Raw genomic sequence first — 17,233 nt, 5'->3', positions numbered from 1 at the left:
ATTAGATGGGAAGATAAATGGAGTCTGGGTTATTTTAAAAGAGTTGGCTGAGAGTGTCTTGGAGGTGAAAAGAGAATCAGATCGAGTGATGAGGCTGAAACTTGAAATTGAGGGTGTTATGTATAATGTGATTAGTGGCTATGCCCCACAGGTAGGATGTAACATAGAGGTGAAAGAGAATTCAGGTAGGAGCTAGACGAAGTAGTTCTGTGCATTCCAGACAGAGAGAGAGTCATGATTGGTGCGGATTGTAATGGACATGTTGGTGAAGGAAACGGGTGATGAAGAAGAAATGGGTAAGTACGGCATCCAGGAAAGGAACTTGGAGGGGACAGATGGTGGTAGACTTTGCAAAAAAAGATGCAAATGGCTGTAGTGAACACTTTTTTCCAGAAGAGGCAGGAACATGGGGTGACCTACAAGAGCCGAGGTAGAAGCAAACGGGTGGATTACATCCTGTACAGGCGATGCAATCTGAAGGATGTTACCGACTGTAAGGTAGTGGTCGATGAGAGTGTGGCTCGACAGCATAGGATGGTGGTGTGTAAGATGACTTTGGTGGTGGGGAGGAAGATTAAGAAGACAAAGGCAGAGCAGAGAACCATGTGTTGGAAGCTGAGACAGGACGAGTGTTGTGCAGAGGTGAGACAGGCTCTCGGTGGAGCTTCCAGAAGACTGGACCACTGCAGCCAAGGTGATCAGAGAGGCAGGCAGGAGAGTACTTGGTGTATCTTCTGGCAGGAAAGGAGAGAAGGAGACTTGGTGGTGGAACCTCATAGTACAGGAAATCATACAAGGAAAAAGGTTAGCTAAGAAGAAGTGGGACACTGAGAGGACCGAGGAGATGGAAAAGGAATACATTGAGATGCGACATAGGGCAAAGGTAGAGGTGGCAAAGGCCAAACAAGAGGCATATGATGACATGTATGCCAGGTTGGACACTAAAGAAGGATAAAATGATCTATACAGGTTGGCCAGACAGAGGGATAGAGACGGGAAGGAAGTGCAGCAGGTTATGCTATTAAGGATAGAGATGTAAATATGTTGACTGGTGCCAGTAGTGTGCTAGATGGATGGAAAGAATACTTCGAGGAGTTGATGAATGAGGAAAATGAGAGTAGAAGAGGCAAGTATGGTGGACCAGGAAGTGGCAATTATTAGTAAGGGAAAAGTCAGAAAGGCATTAAAGAGGATGAGAAATGAAAAGGCAGTTGGTCCTGATGACTTTCCTGTGGAGGTATGGAAGCATCTAGGAGAGGTGCCTGTGGAATTTTTGACCAGCTTGTTCAATAGAATTCTAGCGCGTGATGCCCGATGAATGGAGGAAAAGTGTGCTGGTGCCCATTTTTAAGAACAAGGGTTTTGTGCAGAGCTGTGGGAATTATAGAGGATTAAAGTTGATGAGCCACACAATGAAGTTATGGGTAAGAGTAGTGGAGGCTAGACTCGGGACTGAAGCCAGTATTTGCGAGCAACAGTATGGTTTCATGCCAAGAAAGAGTACCACAGATGCATTATTTGCCTTGAGGATGTTGATGGAAAAGTACAGAGAAGGTCAGAAGGAGCTACATTGTGTCTTTGTAGATATAGAGAAAGCCTATGACAAAGTACCCAGAGAGGAAGTGTGGTACTGCTTGCGGAAGTCTGGAGTGGCAGAGAAGTATGTTAGAATAATACAGGACATGTACGAGGGGAGCAGAACAGTGGCAAGGTGTGCTGTAGGTGTGACAGATGAATTTAAGGTGGCGGTGGGACTGCATCAGGGATCAGCCCTGAGCCCCTTCCTGTTTGCAGTGGTGATGGATAGGCTGACAGATGAGGTTAGACTGGAATCCCCGTGGACCATGATGTTTGCAGATGACATTGTGATCTGCAGTGAAAGCAGGGAAAAGGTGGAGGAACAGTTAGAAAGATGGAGGCATGCACTGGAAAGCAGAGGAATGAAGATTAGCCGAAGTACGACAGAATATATGTGCATGAATGAGAGGGGTGGTGGTGGAAGAGTGAGGATACAGGGAGAAGAGATAGCAAGGGTGGAGGACTTTAAATACTTGGGCTCAACCACCCAGAGCAATGGTGAGTATGGTCAGGAAGTGAAGAAACTGGTCCAAGCAGGTTGGAACGGGTGGAGGAAGGTGTCAGGTGTGTTATGTGACAGAAGAGTCTCTGCTAGGATGAAGGGCAAAGTTTATAAAACAGTGGTGAGGCCAGCCATGATGTACGGATTAGAGACAGTGGCACTGTAGAGACAACAGGAAGCAGACCTGGAGGTGGCGGAAATGAAAATGTTGAGGTTCACTCTCAGATTGACCAGGTTGGATAAAATTAGAAATGAGGTCATCAGAGCGACAGCCAAGCTTTGATGTTTTAGAGACCAAGTTAGAGAGTGCAGACTTCGATGGTTTGGACATGTCCAGAGGAGAAATGGTGAGTATATTGGTCAAAGGATGATGAGGATAGCTGTCAGGCAAGAGAGCTATAGGAAGACCAAAGAGAAGGTTGATAGATGTCGTGAGGGAAGACATGAGGGCAGTTGGTGTTCGAGAGGAGGATGCAGGAGATAGGCTTACATGGAAAAGTATGACACGCTGTGGCGACTCCTAAAGGGACAAGGAAAAGAAGGTCATTCTTTCTCTGCAGCCTGGTAACAAATTACTCACAGCTCGGTACCGGCTCGCGGACCGGTGTTTGGGGACCACTGATTTAAGTCGACACATTGCTCCATCTTGTGATTGGATCAGGGATCAGTTGTTTTTTTTTTATCTCGCTGATCGGCCCCAAAAATCCTGATCGTGTAAAGCCTATTATGAAGATGTGATGTGACTGAATTCCGTCCTTGACTTATCGCACTATCCTTGTTCCAGACAAGTCACTCAAGGACATTGTGGACAAGTTGCTGCAGAGTGGATACTTTGACAGAGCACAAAGTGGTCACAATGGAACATGTGAAGAGGAAGAAGAGGAGGAGCAGGAAAAGCAAACAGTGGTGGCTGATTGTAATGTGGGGCAGCAGCCGGCTGAACCTGGTAGGTTTTACCACATTTAGAAAATGCTTGTGTAAATGGGTGGTAGGAAATGAAATGGCTTTCTATTTCTTTTTAAGAAGGAACAGTTACTGACAATCATCCTGAATTAGTGCAATTTGAAACCACAGAGGTGAGCCCTGCATGCCCATTTTACTGTATCAGACAAACAATATTGAAATAAGTTTTGTGTTTTGTAACTAATTTGTCTTAATTGTTTGTTGTTGTAGTTTGTAAATAGACAATTTAACCCGCGAAGCACTTACAGCCGTACAAACACAGAACATGTGGAGGAGTGGTCAGTGGCTATGCAGGTATGCTATGATTCTCTGTGATGTATGCACCCTCTGTCCAAGTAGTTTCCCAAATATGTATTTGTACACAAAGATGGTGAATTCCCTCAAGCACCAGCCCCCTGCCCAGATGCCACAAGAACAGAGTGCTGCTGTGAACCATGTCAGTCCATCTCCGTCGACTGACCCGGTGGTCAGAAAGCAGGTGGTGCAAGACCTCATGGCCCAGATGCAAGGGACATATAACTTCATGCAGGTGACGGGAAGGAACCAGAGTTTATTTGTCCGTGTTTCTGTGAGCGATCTGTGCCTGTGAGATTGTGTGTGTCATAGATATATTGATGTTGGACCAGTCCATGTGAGTGTGTAATTGTGGACCGGTCCATGTTTTTACAGCAATCCAGCAAAGAATTGAAGACAATCGTTGTGCCAATAAAGCATTACATGGAAACACAAGAAGGACAAAACTCTATATTGTAGTCCGTATTATAGTTTCTGGCTAGAGGTGTCCCGACCCGATCTTTGAGATCGGAAATTAGTCCGATGTCAGCAAAAAAAACGAGAATCAGATCAGATTGGATTGGATCTAAAATCTCAAGATTTTACCACTCTTATACAAGCAGTCCATTCCATGCCCCACTCCACCACTTCTATCCAGCAACATGCAAAGCCCACATGATCACAACAGGTTGCGAAGGTACTCTCAAGTAGCAAGGAGTAAGTGTGAATGTTGCTTGCTTAGACTCGTTTATTGACACTTTCAGTTGAAGTTTACTCTAAAACTAAACACATTACAAAAGAATTACACCTATTGAATGTTCAAATACATCAGACGTAGTTTAGTTTTTTTTCCCACAAAAATCACTAACTTAAAGCTAACACACATTGAATGAAAAACACCAACAGCTAATGAATATTAGCATTAAACTCACAGTACTTATCTCGCAAACTAATAAATATTGGTACACAAATAATATAACCACATACAAACAGGCAATATCCTCTACGTATCTCGTTGGTTGCGCCTCTCTGCGCCTCAGAGGCGAAGATGTGAACAGCAGCAACAGCGATCCCAACAATGAAGGCACACACAGAGACAGCTGAGGATCTTGAGCCTCACTGAATGATTCCTCTCCGCCTTGACGTTTTCAATAAAACTAAACCCCAGTTGCATCAAGTTCAAGTGTATTGCTGAACGTGAAGAAAGGAAATGCTGTTCCCACCATACACTGACAAAACTGAATTAAGCTTTATTTTGCACTTTAAAAGTATTTGTATTTATTTATTTAGGTTATGTTTATGGTTTTCCAATCTATTCAAATGCAGAATGTTTGTCTAAGTTACGCAGTGGTTTTATTCCTATTTAAATGTTTTTATTATTGGTTTTATTAACGTTATATTTCAGTATTTTCTAATCTATTTTTTTTTTATTCAGTTGTAGTACATTCTTATTTTTAAGTTTTTGTAACCCATTGGGCTGGCACGGTGGACTACTTGTTTAGTGCAATGTCTCTTGCAGCATTGTGGAGGAATTTTGGTCCATTGATCTTTGCGGAATTGTTGTAATTCAGCCATACTGGAGGGTTTTCGAGCATGAACTGGTCATGCCACAGAATCTTAATAGGATTCAGGTCAGGACTTTGACAAGGCCACTCCAATGTCTTCATTCTGTTTTTCTTCAGCCATTCTGAGGTGTACCTGCTGGTATGTCTTGGATCATTGTCCTGCTGCAGAACCCAAGTTTGTTTCATCTTGAGGGCACGAACAGATGGCCGGACATTCTCCTTTAGGATTTTTTGTTAGAAAGCAGAATTCATGGTTCCCTTTATTACAGGAGGTCTTCCAGTTGCTGAAGGGCCAAAACAGACCCAGACCATCACACTTCCACCACCATATTTTGCTGTTCGTGTGATGTTCTTTTTCTGAAATGCGGTGTTACTTTTACGCCAGTAGGGAGACACTCATTCCAAAAAGTTGTCTCATCTGACCAATGTTTTTCCAGAAGTCTTGGGGATCATCAAGAAGTCTTCAGGCAAAATTAAGACAAACCTTAATTTTCTTTTTGCTCAGCAGTGGTTTTCATTTTGGAACTCTGCCAAGCAGGCCATTTTTGCCCAGTCTCTCTCATGGTAGAGTCATAAACACTGACCTTAACTGAGGCAAGTGAGGCCTGCAGTTCTTTGAATGTTGTTGTGGGGTCTTTTGTGACCTTTTGGATGAGTCGTCGCTGCGCTCGAGCAATTTTGGTCGGCCGGCCACTCCTGGGAAGTTTCAACACTTTTCTATGTTTTTGCCATTTGTGGATAATGGCTCTCGCTGTGGTTTGTTGGAGTCCCAAACCTTTAGAAATGGCTTTATAATCTTTTCCACACTGGTAGATCTCAATTACAGTCCCCTCCAAAAGTATTGGAACGGCAAGGTCAATGCCTTTGTTTTTGTTGTATACTGAAGACATTTCGGTTTCAGATCAAAAGATGAATATGAGACAAAAGTTCCGAATTGCAGCTTTTACAACCCCAATTCCAATGAAGTTGGGACGTTGTGTTAAACATAAACAAAAACAGACTACAATTATTTGCAAATCATGTTCAACCTATATTTAATTGAATACACTACAAAGACAAGATATTTAATGTTCAAACTGATAAACTTTGTTTTGAGCAAGTAAGCATTAACTTAGAATTTTATGGCTGCAACTCGTTCCAAAAACAGCTGGGTGGCAAAAAATACTGCGAAAGTTGAGGAATGCTCCCACAGGTGAACAGGCTAACTGGGAACAGGTGGGCCCCATGATTGGGTATAAAAGGAGCTTCCCTGAATTGCTCGGTCATTCACAAGCAAAGATGGGGCGAGGTTCACCTCTTTGTGTACAAGTGAGTGAGAAAATAGTCGAACAGTTTAAGGACAATGTTCCTCAAGGTGCAATTGCAAGGAATTTAGCGATTTCATCATCTACGGTCCATAATATCATCAAAAGGTTCAGATAATCTGGAGAAATCACTGCATGTAAGCGGCAAGGCCGAAAAGCAACATTGAATGCCCGTGACCTTCGATCCCATTGAAAACGTGTGGCGCATTATGAAGCGTAAAATACGACAATGGGGACCCCGGACTGTTGAACAGCTGAAGATATACATCAAGCAAGAATGGGAAATAATTCCACCTACAAAGCTTCAACAATTAGTGTCCTCAGTTTCAAAACGTTTATTGAATGTTGTTAAAAGAAAAGGTGATGTAGCACAGTGGTAAACATGACCCTCTCCCAGCTTTTTTGGAATGTGTTGCAGCCATAAAATTCTAAGTTAATGATTATTTGCTTAAAAACAATGTTTATCAGTTTGAACATTAAATATCTTGTCTTTGTAGTCTATTCAATTAAATATAGGTTGAACATGATTTGCAAATCATTGTATTTTATTTTTATTTATGTTTAACACAACGTCCTTTCTTCATTGGAATTGGGGTTGTATTTCATGGTATTTACATCTAAATATGTTAAACAACTCAGGACAGAGCACTTTTTGTTTGAAGCTACCCACTTTTCAAGTGAGCAAAAGTATGGGAACAGACATTATTAACTTAAAGTGAATAACATTTAATATTTGGTGCCATAAAACTTACTTGGAATAGCTGCATCAAAGCTGCGACCCATTGACTTTACCAAACCGTTGCATTCATCATTTGAAATGCTTTTCCAGGCCTTTACTTCAGCCTCTTTCAGTTCTTGTTTGTTTCTGGGGGTTTATCCCTTCAGTCTCCTCTTCGGGAGGTACAATTCATGCTCTATTGGGTTAAGGTACGTGATTGACTTGACCAGTCTAGGACCTTCCACTTTTTCCTCCACCATGCTTCACAGATGAGCTTGTGTGTTTTAGATCATAAGCAGATCCTTTCTTTCTTCATACATTGGCCTTTCCATCACTTTGGTAGAGGTTAGTTAATCTTGGTCTCATCAGTCCATAAAACTTTCTAAAACGTTTGTGGCTCATCTCTGTACTTCTTTGCAAAATCCAATCTGACCTTCCGATTCTTTTTACTGATGAGAGGTTTGCATCTTATGGTGTGGCCTGTATAGTAGTTCTCAGTCTTCTTCGAACAGTGGATTGTGATACCTTCAACCCTGCCCTGTGGAGGTTGGCAGTGATGTCACTGAATGTTGTCTTTGGGTGTTTCTTCACAGCTCTCACAATGTTTCTGTCATCTACTGCTGTTGATTCCATTGGCCAACCTGTTTGATGTCTGTTGCTCAGTACACCAGTAGTTTTTCTTTTTCAGGACATTCCAAATTGTTGTGTTGTCTATGCCCAATGTTTGTGCAATAGCTCTGATCGATTTCCCCTCTTCTCTTGGCTTCAAAATGGTTTGCTTTTCTCCCATGGACAGCTCTCTGGTCTTCGTTTGCTTAACGGCAAATGCAGTTTTCACATGTGAAACTCAAAGCCAAAAACAAGCACTATCTAATGTTTAAGCAATCAATCTAAAAGGCAACACCTGAGCATCGAGAAACACCCATCTGTCACATGTTCCAATACCTTTGCTCACTTGAAAAGTGGGTGGGTTCAAACAAAAGGTGCCTTGTCCTGAGCTGTTTAACACATCTAGATGTGAATACCATGAAATACAAGCTGGAGTTCTGAACTTTTGTCTCATACTTTAACGGGGGGTGGTTTTCACACAGGGCCATGTAGGTTTGGATTTTTTTCTCTCCCTTAATAATAAAAGCCATTTAAAAACTGGATTTTGTATTTACTTTTTAAACATTTAAGTGTGACAAATGTAAAAAGAAATAAGAAATCAGGAACGTGGCAAACACTTTTTCACACCATTGTAAGTAAAGTCTGTATAATTATTGCTGATATCGGATCAGACTTATAACGGTATCGGCCAAAAGTCAAGGCTGCCATATCGGTATCGGATCTGAAGTCAAAATGTTGGATCGGGACGTTCCTAATTCTAACAAATAATGTAATGTAGGTCTTAGCAACGTCAATCCAAGTTTTCAAGGCGCAGACAAGCCAAAGTTTTTCCGTCAAAGTATACTGCATCCCCACACTATGCCATCACGTTTCCTAACCTGTATGTTTGCACCACGATTTACAACTGTTTTGTCCCACAAGGACTCAGTGTTGGATTTTGATGGTCAGGCCCTCGACCCAGCCATTGTTTCAGCTCAGCCTATGAAGCCTCCTGTACAAACTGTGGACCTGCAACAGTTAGCCTGTGCATCATGTAAGTACAGTCCTTTTCTCTCACTGCAGGGCTTCTCTCGTCAGATGGTCAGGGGAGAGATTGCACGTAGGCAGGGAGTACACTGAGGTTATTCATCTACTACTATTGCTATGATTAACTCCTCAGTAACAAAGACAATTTCTATCACTTAAATTGTGTAGTCATTCACTGACAAGTGTTGAATTTGAATGACCTCACCGACCATCTTATTTACTGACTTAATGTATGTTGGATTGAATGTAACATGCATGGTTATTTTGTACACATCTGAGTTTTAATCTGTGTGTGAATTGAATCTATTAATAATGTTTATTGGATAACACATCTGCCTGAGGGTCGTCAATCGATTGTTTGGTTTGTTTTGTTTTTTCCCGGGTACTCGGGCTTCCTCCCACGTTCCTAACAAATGCATATTAGATTAATTGAAGACTCTAAATTTGATAGATAACTTGATTACTGTACAAATAAGGCAAAGAATATGATTCATATAATCTATCCATATTTATAAATTTTCTATAAGGCTTGTCCTCATCAGGGTCATGGCTAAGCTGGAGTCTGGCCCCACTGACTTTGGGCGAGAGACAGTTTACTCTGCACTCGTCACCAGCCAATCGCAGGGCACCAACCAAACAACACCAAGCACCTACGGGCGATTTAGAGTCTTCAATTACCCTAACATGCATGTTTTCTGGATGGACGGAGGAAGCCAAAGTTCTGGGAGAAAACCCACACAAGCACAGGGACATTCACACAGGCAGGCCTTAGCCAAGATTTTAACCCTGGACCTCGACTGTTAGGCAGATGTGCTAACAACTAGTCCACCATGTTTCCCGCAATTTATGATATCGGAATTTCTCGTGTATAATGCGCACCCATGTATAATACGCACCCCCAAAGTTGACCTCAGAATTCTGGAAAACCCTTCTACCTATGTATAATGCATTTCTATGATGCATGATTTTGCTTTTACCCATATGATCAAAACATGATTATCTGTATTTTGTTTTTTCAAATAATTATTCTGAAGTTAAGCATTTTATTTGAACACGTAATACTTTCTTTTTAATTACTTGGTCTTATTTTGAAATTCATTACTTTTTGTGAGTAAATGAGAAATCAAAGTTGTGCTCGTGTTTGATTACCCAGGCAGAATTTGGGAAATGGGATTAACATTAAACTGTAAAGCATTTCAGAAAAGCATTATCATTAAACAAAACATAAAGAAATTAATGATGGTTGTTGTTCAGTCATCAGTCGTATTTAAAAGCAAAAAAACTTTCACAAATTGTGCCAGGGAATGTAAACTTAGGAGCACAACTGTACAAATATGCAGTCATACGTACCCTTGTCATACTGGAATGAAAGTGTAGGCTACACCTCTTTCATAACCTAGGTGGCGGTGGCATATTAGAATGAAAGTGTACACCTTTCTCATAACCTCTAGGTGGCGGTGGCATATTGGAATAAAAGTGTACACCTTTCTCATAACATCTAGATGGCAGCATACATTTATCAAATGTTAGTTTTTCCCCTATACCCATGTATATTGTGCACTATTGACTTTTGACAATTTTTTTGGGCGGGGAAAGCGCATTGTACACTGGAAATTACAGTACTTGTATTGTCTTACAGTATGTCAAAACAAAGTATATATGAGACGGTTTGTATAAATTACCCAAAATATTCAGTTGATTCTCATTCATTCCCAGGGAGCCGTGCAACTGAATTTTTACACAATTCATGAGCTGAAGATCCCATGGAAAGTTTCTCTCTGGAAAATGTCCAACCCTCCAAAACCTAATCCTAACATGAACCTGAAATGTTATCTCCTTCTCCAGTTTTGACAAATACTTGCGACACATTAACATTGCAATTGACCATGCTTTTATAGTTTTTAACATTTGTCACATTATTCTCCCTACAGCTCCCTCAAAGTCCAGACTTCCTCAGATAAGTGCGATGACAGGACCAAAAGAAGCCTTACAAGTAAGTAGCAGAAAGAGAACAGAAAATGCCACATTCATGGCTAATACCATGTAGTCATTAATTGGAGTTGAACCAGCTAGTCAACTCTACCACTCCGTTACGACACTTGTTTCTTGAGGTCGAGTAATCGCCAATCACATCTTCAACATCATGGACGTCTACTAAAATGAACAGGTGGTGGGTTCGACCAGCAAACTAGCAGCAGTGCCTCAATCGTGTGGCAGTATATGACTAAAAATTAGACCAGTAGCATGTTTACTTGCAAAATATGCAAGTCTATCCTCAAATCTAATAACACAAGTCCTATTCTATGAAAAGGCACCCCCAACCCTAGTTGACGAGCAACTTTAAATCCTCACATCAGCCATCAGCAAATTCACCAAACACCCTTCAGTAACAGTGAAAAGGCAATATACTGCAGTGAAAATGAATGGTTAATGTTGCCACATAAAACAATTCTCTCAACCTTCTTCCCACAGACATGCTTGCAATCCTCTTTCTTCTTCCATTGGCCCCTTGACCTGACTCCACATCCAATCACAAATCAGACACCCTCGGGTTCTCAAATACAGTCATATCTTATAAAACGCTTGCAAAACACTAATCATTTTGAGGAATAACAGTGTTCGTCATATTTGACTTTAATTGAATCCTGCTTCAAAAATAAAGCATAAAGTGGACGTGTTGTGCATCGTGTGCAGAAATTATTAGGCAAGTATTTTGACTTTTAGGGATATTTCCTTGCTCTCAGCTAGATAAACCTGAATGCTTAATGGATTGAAGCATAGCAGGTGCGGTGTATTTGTGTAATGATTATGGGTGTGACCTAAGGATATTAACACACTATATAAAGGTGTGCGTAATTATTAAGCCGTTTCTTTTCTTTAGACAAAAAGGGCCAAAAAAGAGATCTAACTGACTGAAAAATAAAAAATTATCATCTCTGAGGGATGCAGCACTCTTGAAATATCTAAGATATTGGGGGGTGATCACAGAACCATCAAACGTTTTGTTGTGAATAGTCAAAAGGGTCGCAAGAAACGTGTTGAGAGAAAAAGAACTGCCAAGGGTTTGAGAAGAATCAAGCGTGAAGCTACCAGGAACCAATTATCTTCAACTTCTGTCATATTTCAGAACTGCAACCTTGCTGGAAGTACCATACCTGGAAGTACGAGATGTTCAGTGTTCAGAGACATAGCCAAGGAATATAAGATGAAAAAAGACCACAACTGAACAAAACACACAAGCTGAAGCATGTAGACTGGGTCAGAAGATATCTGAAGACAGATTTCTCAAAGGTTTTTTGGACTGATGAAATGAGTGTGACTATGGACGGACCAGATGGATGGGCCCCGTGGCTGGATCACTAACGGGCACAGAGCTCCACTTCGACTTAAATGCCAGCAAAGTGTTGGGGGGGTACTGGTATGGGCTGGTATCATTAAAGATGAGCTGGTTGGACCTTTTTGGGTTGAAGATAGACTCAAAATGATCTCCCAGACATTCTGTCAGTTTTTATAAGGCACTTTCATCAGACAGTGGTACAGGTAAAAGTCTGCATATTTCAAAAATACTTTTATGTAGGACAACGCTCCAGCACATGCATCCAAATAATGTGTGGCTAGCCAGTAAAGGCTTGAAATAAAAAAACTGATGACATGGCCCCCTTCCTCACATGACCTGAACCCAATTGAGAACTTGTGGGCAGTTCTTAAACGGGAGATGTACAGTATGTACGCCTCTCGGAACAATGTCTGGAAGGCCGTGGTTTCTGCTACACAAAAACTTGATCGGCTACAACTCAAGAAACTGACGGAATCCATGGATTATCAGCGTTATTGAAAAGATGGGTGGCTATATTGGTCACTTTTTTATATTAATTTCTATCAAATTCTAATGCAAAGTTTTTTGTTATTTGTTTATGATTCTCACGTAAATGAAAATAAACTGAGATGGGAAGATGTTTTTCATTTTTTTGCGTAATAATTCTGCACACCAATAGGTCTTGTAATATTATACACATTGATATTCTCCTAAGAAAGCCTAAACCTTTATTACACATTATTAACATTTTGGATTAATTTAAAGCACTGTGGATGGTGATTAATAAAAATAATCCTCAAAAATGAGACTTGCCTAATAATTCTGCACATTGTGTAATTCAGCCACTGAGATGATTGATTTGTGACACACATCAATGAAGTGACATCTTCAGCTGCTGTCTCCATGAAATGACATCGAGGAACGATGGTCTCATTTCTACAAACATTACTTCCGCCTCGCTCCTCGGTTATTCTCCCCAATGGGATCTCTGGCGGGATGCGCCTATGTAAACAGGAGTGAGGGCCTAGGAAGATACAAATAAAGTAATCAATTGAGATGCTCCTTAATATGGCACCGTACGAATTTTGAAGCATTGAGGAACGGGTAGCTAGGAATGTTGCAATTGAGAGAAATGTGATCCACCCAACGATGGACTATATATTAAATATATCCCATGGTCCATTGACCTGCTCCGGAAAAATTATATTCTGTTTCCGGGGTATTGTTTGATTTTAAGCACAACCAAATAATCACGAGTTGTGGTGTAAAAGTATCTTTATCATAAATAAGTAGAGCAACACATCACAACATGGATGGACAAAGTGCTTTATTTGTATTAATTTTGTAAAATGCACTCAGCCTAAAACAATATACAGTGGAGCCCCGTTGTTCACGGGGTATAGAGACAGAGCCCAGTCACACCTAGAGAATTTCCATGAGCAGGTTAGGTTCCCACTAGGGCTGTCGTTACTGAATCTTTTCAGAATCGATTATTCTATTCCCCCAAACCCCACAATCCTCCCAGCCCCCACCCCACCCCACCGCACAAATAAAATAAAAAAAATCTCATTTTTGCGGGATGGACTTTGATCCTTGAACTGCATACGTTGGTACTGAGTGTATGATGCATATGCGTTGTTCTGAATGTGATTTGAAATGAGTTAAATGTCCTCTATTATCTGTATATGCGTATGCATCATGGACTCCAACCAAACACGAGACATTACATTGTAACTAGCGACGGTTGGGTTACCGTACGGTCTAAGTTATGACTGGTGATTGTAGGGTATATTACATTGGCTAATAAGTAAAATAAAAAAAATAAAGAAACAACACCATGCCTTAGTACGCCACAAAGACCGTCCAGCCCGCATGTAAATATTCTATTCCAAGCTGATGTGTTAGGCCACCTCTGCGTTTGCAGTAACTGTATTCACTTAATTTTCCTCCTTTTTGGTTTAAAGTGATCCCAAAACTTGGACATCCTCTGTCTACACCACTGTATTCCAGCTGGTCCCAATTTCCCAAACCATAGATATGAAGACTAGATATGTAGCTCTATTGTGTCTTCGTGGTGGCCATGTTGGGGAGGTCATGACATTGTGTGCGTCTGCAAGTACATTTATTACTGCGGCTCGAGATGTGCCTACATGGCAGCTATGGTTGGGAAGTCATGACTTGTGCGTCTGCAACAAATCTCCCTACGGGAACACATACAGTAACCAAATATGTTTCCAGATGGCGCAAATATGCTTTTAATCATAATATTTATTGCTTCTCGGCAGACATTTTTGTGTCCACCAATTTTGGGGGATTTTTTTTCCCTCAGCCCTAATTGATACTCACCTACAAATGATTATGATGATTGCTTATATTAACCACTGGGCCATGAGCCGGTAATGGGCCACAGCCCATTAGGCACCGGGTCGCACAAAGAGACTGAACAAACTCGATTTAAATTATTATTTTTTTTTTAAAATAAATTCTGGGATCAGAACGGTAGGCCACCTCTGTTGCCGCCTGGGCTGACCAGTGTGTCCTGAGCATGGAGGGGCCGCCAACGAGGCGGCAGACTCCGTGGTAGGACAGCTGGGTGTACCGGGAGTCTGGGCCTGCCATAGTACATACTTCCTTGGCAGCAGAGGCGAACCCGCAGACTGGAGGAACCGTCCGTACAAACACTGGTGCCAATCGGTGAGAAAAAAACATTTTATTGATAATCATGGTGCGAGAGAAGTTTTACTTTGAAAATCAGGTGTGTAATGGTGAGTTGTATATTTTTTAATTTCTATTAGTTTCTATGCTGGTCCAGCAAAATATGTCTTTATGTGAAACCAGTCTGGGGGGTAAAAAGGTTTGGAGACCGGTGGTTTACACCATAAATATCCTACAAACTATGATCCCAAAACACAGAATTCTTCTAACATTGCTCTACCCTTAAAAATACAGTGCAGTGAATAGCTTACAGCTAAGCAGGCAGAAACACAATGTACAGTACCTGTATGAAGAGTACATGTCGGCAATTCTACTGATGGTGAAGAATTACTATAATGATAATAATGAAAACAATGATTATTTGTTACATCAGTGCGCTATTACGAAGTCCTGCTTCGTAGCCTGCTGGGCTACCTGCTGTGTTAACTGACCCCGAAACGACTGGATCCACGCTGTGACAACACAAACTGGTGGTGGTGAATAGGTTTAACGAAACATATTCCACTGGTTTTGCTGCCATGTTTAGTCCAAGTTTGGCAAAACTATCATGACCCCAATCAGGCATGGGCACTGCCGCTACTCTCTCGCTGACTGTAAATCACCAATCTAATGTGTGTGCTGTGAGCTTTGTGATTAGATGACCGAGTGTGTGAAGCTGGAACTTCATCTTAGACACACAACAGCCTTCTTCCTTCCGCTGCGGAAGTTTGGTTGAGTGGACAACTAATTTGATGCCCAGGTTATGGCACACCATAACTGTTCGTTGTCTCAGTTAAAGAGACTTTACAGTCCGATATCATACATACTGTAGACAGTATTTTACCACGAAAATAAATTAAAAAATTCCGACTTTTTTGCAACGATACAAACCGCAATTATGTAATTAATGGTGCGCTCGAGTAGTGTTTAACTGTTTTTAATTTGACTGATAAGTGAACTACCATGTTAGTCCACCATATAAAAATCTACATACAGATATAGAGTAGAGAATGTGCTTAACTAAATTTTATCAGCACCGCACACAACCAATGCGAGTGCTAACCCAACGTGATGGTTGAAGTTAGGGATTACCATGGTAATAACATATGTAACACAGTAGGTAAGAGAATAACATTCATGATTGATTTGGTTTGTATTGTAACCTCAAATGACAACAAATTCGAATGAAGTTGGGATGTTGCGTAATATGAATAACAAAATACAATGATTTACAAATACTTTACAACCTATAATAAGTGGAATACACTACATAGACAAGATATTTAATGTTCAAACTGAAACGTTTTTGCAAATATTCTTTCGTTTTGATGCCTGCAACACGTTCCAAAAAAACTGCTACAGGTACGTTTACCACTCTGTTAGACCCCTATCTCACTGGCCTCAAGACTAGTTTGGCGATTTAATGACAACTTGAGTCTCCGCTGGTTGCAGAGACTTCTCGGCGACGTCTCCTCGAGATTAGCTGTGTCGCCAGTTAGTCCCGTGTTCGAGTTCATTGGAGACCTTTCGGAGACATCACGGAAACTAATTCTGTCTGCGACAGGGGAGATGTCTCTGGGACATCTCCCAGACCTGTAGGAGAGCAACAAGACTGAGGAGACTTCGCGGAGACCTAACTGCTACTTCACGGCCAACATGACATAGTGCTCAGGTCCATCCATCTTCTACCGCTTATCCGAGGTTGGGTCGCGGGGGCAGTAGCTTCAGCAGGGACGCCCAGACTTCCCTTTCCCCAGCCACTTCATCCATCTCTTCCAGGGGGATCCCGAGGTGTTCCCAGGCCAGCCAAAGGATGTAGTCTCTCCAGCGTGTCCTGGGTCGTCCCCGGGGTCTCCTCCCGGTGGGACGTGCCCGGAACACCTCACCAGGGAGGCGTCCGGGAGGTATCCGAATCAGATGCCCCAGCCACCTCATCTGGCTCCTCTCGATGTGAAGGAGTAATGGCTCTACTCTGAGATCCTCCCAGATGACCGAGCTTCTCACCCTATCTCTAAGGGAGAGCCCGGACACCCTGCGGAGGAAACTCATTTCGGCCGCTTGTATCCGGGATCTCGTTCTTTCGGTCACGACCCACAGCTCGTGACCATAGGTGAGGGTGGGAACGTAGATCGACCGGTAAATCGAGAGCTTGGCCTTTCGGCTTAGCTCCTTCTTTACCACAACGGATCGATACAAAGTCCGCATCACTGCAGACGCTGCACCGATCCGCCTGTCGATCTCCCATTTCATTCTTCCCTCACTCGTGAACAAGACCCCAAGATACTTGAACTCCTCCACTTGGGGCAGGATCTCATCCGGACCCCCTCTGCGCCTCGGCTGCGCCTAGAAATTCTGTCCATAAAAGTTATGAACAGCATCGGTGACAAAGGGCAGTCTTGGCGGAGTCTAACCCTCACCGGAAACGATTCCGACTTACTGCCGGATATGCGGACCAAACTCTGCCTCCGGTCGTACACGGACCGGACAGCCCGTATCAGGGGGTAAGGTACCCCATACTCCCGAAGCACCCCCCACAGGACCACCCGAGGGACATGGTCGAACGCCTTCTCCAAGTCCACAAAACACATGTAGACTGGTTGGGTGAACTCCCATGCACCCTCGAAGACCCTGCCAAGGGTGTAGAGCTGGTCCACTGTTCCACGGCCAGGACGAAAACCACACTGC

At 42.2% G+C, this 17,233-nt stretch overlaps 1 protein-coding gene across 2 annotated transcripts in view; it reads left to right on the top strand.

Annotated features, from left to right (window-relative positions):
* LOC133399173 (caprin-1-like) overlaps positions 1 to 17,233 on the top strand; it is a 51,019-nt gene that overhangs the window by 20,032 nt on the left and 13,754 nt on the right. For both annotated transcript variants that reach the window (XM_061670468.1, XM_061670467.1), the window contains 6 exons: positions 2,865 to 3,026; positions 3,104 to 3,156; positions 3,254 to 3,337; positions 3,411 to 3,572; positions 8,434 to 8,545; positions 10,470 to 10,531. In XM_061670468.1, coding sequence (XP_061526452.1) covers positions 2,865 to 3,026; positions 3,104 to 3,156; positions 3,254 to 3,337; positions 3,411 to 3,572; positions 8,434 to 8,545; positions 10,470 to 10,531 — 635 coding nt within the window. The remainder of the gene's footprint in view (positions 1 to 2,864; positions 3,027 to 3,103; positions 3,157 to 3,253; positions 3,338 to 3,410; positions 3,573 to 8,433; positions 8,546 to 10,469; positions 10,532 to 17,233) is intronic.

This window comes from Phycodurus eques, chromosome 2 (assembly GCF_024500275.1).
Source record: "Phycodurus eques isolate BA_2022a chromosome 2, UOR_Pequ_1.1, whole genome shotgun sequence".
NCBI classification, from domain to species: domain Eukaryota; kingdom Metazoa; phylum Chordata; class Actinopteri; order Syngnathiformes; family Syngnathidae; genus Phycodurus; species Phycodurus eques.
This window is presented reverse-complemented; position numbering and strand designations above follow the sequence as displayed.